This window comes from Alligator mississippiensis, chromosome 4 (genome assembly GCF_030867095.1).
Source record: "Alligator mississippiensis isolate rAllMis1 chromosome 4, rAllMis1, whole genome shotgun sequence".
Classification (NCBI taxonomy): Eukaryota; Metazoa; Chordata; order Crocodylia; family Alligatoridae; genus Alligator; species Alligator mississippiensis.
In genome coordinates, this window is record NC_081827.1 from 191,332,429 (window position 1) to 191,338,743 (window position 6,315).

Here is a 6,315-nt window from a genome sequence, read left to right on the forward strand (position 1 = left end):
GAAATTATAAATCTAAAAATAAATTTTAGATTTAGATTGGTGTAACTAAAAGGAGGAGGAGACCTTTATTTAAGAAGGTAGTAACTCAAATAAAACGCAACCTATTTCTGATATATTGTATTAATAAACCATAGTTAACAGTTTTCTCTTCTGGGAAGCATAGCAAGGTCATTTCAGCTCAGAATGGGTTAAGTAATTTTTTTCTAGCCCTATCTTTGGTTGATTGCTTTGTAGATGCTGTAGGCATCTCTTCATCTCCTCCAAATTAAACATTTTACTGCTGCTGATCCTGTATTGTTTGGATTTTTCCCATCACTATATTTGATTGGAAGTCTCGTAACATTTTTCAGTCTGGATCAATTTCTCATGCTATTTGTTGACTGAAAAAACCCCCATATTTCCAGCTCCAAGAAGAATAAACTGAGTAATTCACACCCTCTCCGGATGCTTTCGTATCTGCCATAGCTGGTGCTTGAGTTCAACATTTCTGATGGACAGTGCTTCTTAGGGCTTCTCATATGCAGATATCTGTAAATTCACATAGTCAGTTTGCGCATGGTGTTAAACACTGCTTGTTAACTGGCATTGTAATGCACAGAACAACATATAGGACTGTCTCCAGTTTTGTGCCACACGATGGAGGAATACCTGTGTTATAAAATACACTGGTTCAGTTTTTCACCTGATGTAAATCAGCCCTACTCCACTGGTTTTGGTGGATCAGCACTGATTTACACTGGTCAAGAATTTTACCTTTTATTTATAAAATTTATGAAAATCTCTTAAAATTGTGGTCAAATACATTCCTAAAGAGTAATCTAATTATTCAGTTAGCTGGAGCACTATGATTCCTTACTGCAGGAGATGTGCACAACAGAAAATTCACCATTTTCATTTTTATTTTCTTCTTTCCCTCTGTAACTGGCACAATTTCGCTGATGCTCTGTGTACATGTATGTACAGAAGTGAAACTTTCCCCTGAAATTGAAATTTATTTATTACAACAATCCTCCCTGCAAATGGGTCATGTCAGAATTGTACCAACCTGCATGTCAGCACTGTTGACATCTGCCTTTAAACTCTGGAGGGCAGATGCCCCATGTAGCTGCCTTGGTGTTTTTATGCCTAATGTAATTAATATGTTGAAGTACTGTATTTCTTACTTTTCTGCTTATACCAGCTTGCCATGGAGGACCACACAAACTCATTCTCACACTGAGGCAATACCTCAGTTCTTAGTTGCCCTCTTGATTTTTGTGAGACTACTCATGGCATGAGGTGATAAACAACTTGAGTAAAGGTAACATAATCTACTCTAGAATCGTCATGTCATGTGTGCTATGTTCACTGAATTTCTGCTAGTCTCAACTCCTTGGCAAAAGTTCAATAGCTGTTGTTGTGGGCTTTCATGTTATGAAGACTGAATGACTTTTACAAAACAGATTACAGTACATTTATTAATAAGTGTGTAAAACATGATGACATTTGACCAAGTACATTCATAATAAAGGGCATGCTAATGAACTAGACTTCTCAGAGGCAGATAACAGAACAAGGAGCAATGGTCTCAAGCTGCAGCAAGGGAAGTTTAAGTTACTGTACTTCATGGTGTATATGTTGACACCTTGTATAAGTTCATGCCTTTTTTTTTTTTTTTTTTTTACAGAAAAGTTAGAATTTTTGTATGTCCAGTGTATATGTCGACCCAGCCTTGGTGTGTGAGGCACTGGAAGCCTGGGCAGGCTCATGGGAGAGGCAGTGTGCTGGTGGGCTCCCAGGAAATTGGACTGGGCCCCTGGGAGCTCAGGCAGCACGCAGCCCACCCAGCTGGCACTGGGGGGGTGCTGCTGCCACAGAGGGAAGGACCGGGCTCCCCTGCAGCTCGGGGTCCCTGGCCCCACGGCAACTTGCTCTCTGGCCGTGGGGCAGGCAGAGAGGTTCCACTGAAAGCCGGATTGGGCCCGTCACTGCTTCTACCTTCAGCAGGTGCTTGCAGCCAGCAGGACACCTGGCGCCGCCTGGGAAGTGGCAGGTGTGCCCTTGGGGGCAGCGTGGGGTGTCGGGCAGGGGCAGGAGAGGGAAGCTAGGGACGTCAGGCAGGGCTGGCCTCCCTCCCTGCCTCTGCCCAACACCCTGTGTTGCCCCTGAGGCATGCCAGCCCATTCCCAGGCAGCACCAAGTATCCTGCCAGCTGCAGGCACTGGCTGCAGGCATAAGTGGTGAGGGGCCTGATCCTGCTTTTGACAAAGCCTCCTTGTTTGCTTCACGGCTGGGGGGTGAGCTGCCAACAGGCTGGGCAGCCCCTGAGCTGAGGGGGAGAGGGTGGTCCCTCCCTCTGTGGCAGCAGCCCTCACTGGGGCTGGCCAGGCAGGCTGCCAGTGGGCCATGTGCTGCCCAAGCCCCAGGGGCCTGATCTAACTTACCAGGAGTCCACCAGCATGCTGCCTCTCCCACAAGCCTGCCTGGGCTTCCAGCGCCTTGTGCACCAAGGTGGGGGATGGTATATAAGTCAAGGTTGAATTTTAAGAGTTAAAAATTTGTCTTCAAAACTCAACTTATACACCATGAAATACAGTGGATATAAGGAAGAACTTTCTCACTAGGAGGGTAGTAAAGCACCAGAACAGGTTACCAAGAGGTTGTGGATACTCCATCCTTGGAAGTTTTTTTTAAGACCCAGCTAAACAAAGCCTTGGGTGAGATGTGATATACTTGGGGATAGTCCTGCTTTGAGCAGGGGGTTGGACTAGATAGCCTCCTGAGGTCCCTTCCAAGCCTAATTGTCTATGGTTCTATGAATGCAGGAGCTTTAAAATATGTATGCATCTTTGTACATGTTTTGGCAGTCTACAGTAGATCTTGCTCTTGCAGCATCAGGTTGAATTAACAAGATGTGTGTGCATGTACACATGCTCCCACATGCATATGTAGCGTATGTTGGCTTTATAATGAGAAATATTAATTTTATATAAAATTCAATCCAAGCCTTGAACAGATTTCTGTCACACTTTCTTTTAACCCCATTTTTAATGTAGAGTTGCTGTTCCTGATGTCAGAAGACTTGAAGCAAAAAAGAGTGACTATTTCAGGTGAAGGACCAGATTTTCTTTTATTTGCTAAATATCTGGTCCATATTGATTTTTGTTAGCTCTGCAGCTTTGAGGCCTAATAATTATTTCCCTACATTCTTCAAAAACCTCTAGGCAAATACAACCTTCAATTCTGTAGGGGATTTTTGCCAGTAATATCTCCTTTATAGACTTATATGAGAGCTACACATGCTTTCTTTAAATCTGTTTCTAACAATTCAGTGGCAGGATTTTGTTTTGTTTAATCTTTTTTTTAAAGATGTGAGAGCTGAGAAGGACCATTCCTGGGCAAATGTAAATAGCTATTAGGAATATATGGGAGTTATGCTTTCCTTAAACTTGCATCCAAAAAGAAGCTCTTACAGATGTAACCTCTTTTATGGGGTGGAAAGAGGTATTGGCCTAGAGGCTTCCTCAGAATGCAGGGAAATAATTATTTGAACTCCAAACTACTGAGCTAGCAACATTAATACAGATGTAGTACAATGGTATCTATCCAAAAGGCAACTTTTACATGGGAACTTTTTTATCTTCACTTTTTTTCTATAAGCGTCTCCCTCACCGTTTTCATTGCAATATCACTGCTCCTTTATTCAAAAACTGTTTCTTGAGTAACTGACTGTTACCTGTCTCATAAATTTGAAAGTTTTCACTGTTCAAAAAAGGAATATCCTGTGTCTGCCCAAAATCTCATTATTCCAAAAAGCTCACATTTATCTTAAAGCTATTCTGATACATCTTAATCTAAACCATCATTTGTAATACAGGAGCAGCTAAGATCAAGTAAGATATCAGATCTGAGATGAGGCCCTCCCTTCCCCTCTCCACCAAGTTAAGCACTGGAAAGATGCAGCACAGGGCAATTGGTATACCAAAGAATTTACAGTCCAAATAGATGATGAGACAGAGTTGGAGGGAAAGCAGAGGCATAAAGAAGTGGAGTGATTTGTTGAAGACGTTGCAGTATTTCCTGAATCCCAGTTCAGTACTGTACCTGCTGGACTGCAGTTTCCCTCAAGACAACTTCTGTCTCTGGCCATTTTACTTCAGCTTTTGTATTTTGCCCTTTTTAACCTCCATTGACTGGCAAAATACAGTCTTATCTAAAGCCATGGAAGATTGAGCTTAGAAGCATCCATTTTCCTAGAGGGTTACCATATTTCTTAATTGTGCCAAAAATACATTTAATGTGTTTGTATGTTCAATTAAATAGGTCCTACATAGACAACAATCCCAGCCTGCCAAGGAGAACTCCCCTCCGAGAGAAGAGGCCCCACCTCCACCTGGTGAGGACAGCTGTGCCAAAAAGCCAAGATCCCGCACCAAGATATCCTTAGAAGCTCTAGGCATCCTTCAGAGCTTCATCCATGATGTAGGCCTGTATCCTGATCAAGAGGCCATTCATACCCTTTCTGCTCAGCTGGATCTGCCCAAACACACCATTATCAAATTCTTCCAGAACCAACGTTACCATGTAAAGCACCATGGGAAGCTAAAAGAGCACTTGGGTACAGTCGTGGATGTGGCAGAGTACAAGGATGAAGAGCTGCTGACTGAATCAGAAGAAAATGACTGTGAAGAAGGCTCTGAGGAAATGTACAAAGTGGAACCTGAAGAGGAGAATCCTGACAAAAGCAAGGCAACTCCTTCTGAGATAATGGGAGATGGTAACGCAGAAAGCAATACATTAATTTGAGGATTTTGTTTGTTTTTTAGGTTTTTTCTTTTTTTGTTTCTTTTGCACACAGTCCATGTGCAAACTGAATGAATTCATCATTGCCCAATCAGACGTTGTCTTGACACAGACACTCAAGTGTTAAACTTCTACATTTGACTGTAATAATCATTGTAATCATAGGATTATGCCTTCATTACTCTTGCACTTACGAAAGGGACATCAAGCAAGTTAACAGGAAGAAAAAGACCTATAAAATCAATGAAGGAATATTTGCAACTCTGTGCATTTGTGTGTGTGTGTGTATCTATCTATCTAGATAGATAGATAGATAGATAGATATTAAAATTGCATGGGACAGAACTTTACAATCTGAGTACAGACTGTGAAATGAGTTCTTTAAAGATGAGACTAGTTTATGTATTAAAACCACTTCACAATGAGTTGCTTTGGCTTTTTGATAAACTGCCGCCTGCTCTCAGGGTGTGGTGACTATTTTTGAATTCCTATTTATTTTCTATGTTATCCCTGGGTTTTTTTTATTATATGGCTTCCTATCTGGCAACTTGATGGGTAATTTTTGAGGTATGTATTTAAAGACATGAATCAACACTGCCAAAAAAAGAATAAAAAAAAGAGAACCTGGAAAAAAATCAGGGCACCTTAAAAAAAAAAAAAAAAAAAAGAAGTAAGTTAAAATACTTTAAACACAATACACACTTAATGATACAGCATGTTCCATTATTCAAACTGTCCTTTCTGTAGTGAACAGATCAATTTTCATGGAATTCAAAGCAAGCGAACCTGAAATTCTGTGCACAGAAGACTTGTACATTGACAAGGTCTTGAAAAATATCATTTTGAGATTTGATGTATGGAATTCATACTATGAACCAGATTTTACTGTGGGTTTTATTTAACTGTTCTCTGTTTCAGATCTGAAAATTTATAAGCTTACTGTTTTGATGTGTTGCTTTTTTGTTTTTATGAAAGTAGAAGAGAAATTCAACATCATATATTAGGACACTGAAACGTCAAACACATGGACAAAAAAATCTCTCTGGGTAATTTGCTGGTTGACTAATGGGAGCTCCCATTGCTGGCTTCCCCTTTTATCAGCCTCTCTCTATTTCTTTTAAACTTGGGCTTCCTTTGCTTCGTGCACATTATGTTATTTACATAAAGTAAAGTCTTGCATGCTGCAGCCCATGTCCAGTGCATGGCAGCCCCAGTACAAACATGTTTTCCAATCTTCCTGCAGCCTGGCATTTTCGGGTGATAAGAATGAGAGGCAGTTTCTCTGTAATACCTTAGCTGTCATAAATTGAAAAAGTTTTCCAGTGACCTATAGCATAGCAATTACACTACATAAAGCAGAACAAATGCTGACTGACTCTTCAATGGAACTTACAAGAAAGCTGCAATCTACTATAGTTTCCTACTGTTTTTAGGTATCCTGTTGGGACTGACACCAAGTAGCATAACTTCTTTCACTTCCATGCAGAGGTGCCAAGTACATGGGGGCCCAAGGGCCCTGGCCCCCTCTCAGGA

At 41.1% G+C, this 6,315-nt stretch overlaps 1 protein-coding gene across 1 annotated transcript in view; it reads left to right on the plus strand.

Annotated features, from left to right (window-relative positions):
- The window catches only part of SATB2 (SATB homeobox 2), a gene marked incomplete at its 5' end in the record, with an annotated part of 125,420 nt that extends 119,968 nt beyond the window's left edge, over nucleotides 1–5,452 (plus strand). The window contains one exon of the mRNA XM_059727222.1: nucleotides 4,303–5,452. Coding sequence (XP_059583205.1) covers nucleotides 4,303–4,785 — 483 coding nt within the window. The remainder of the gene's footprint in view (nucleotides 1–4,302) is intronic.
- Between the last annotated feature and the right edge of the window lie 863 nt (nucleotides 5,453–6,315).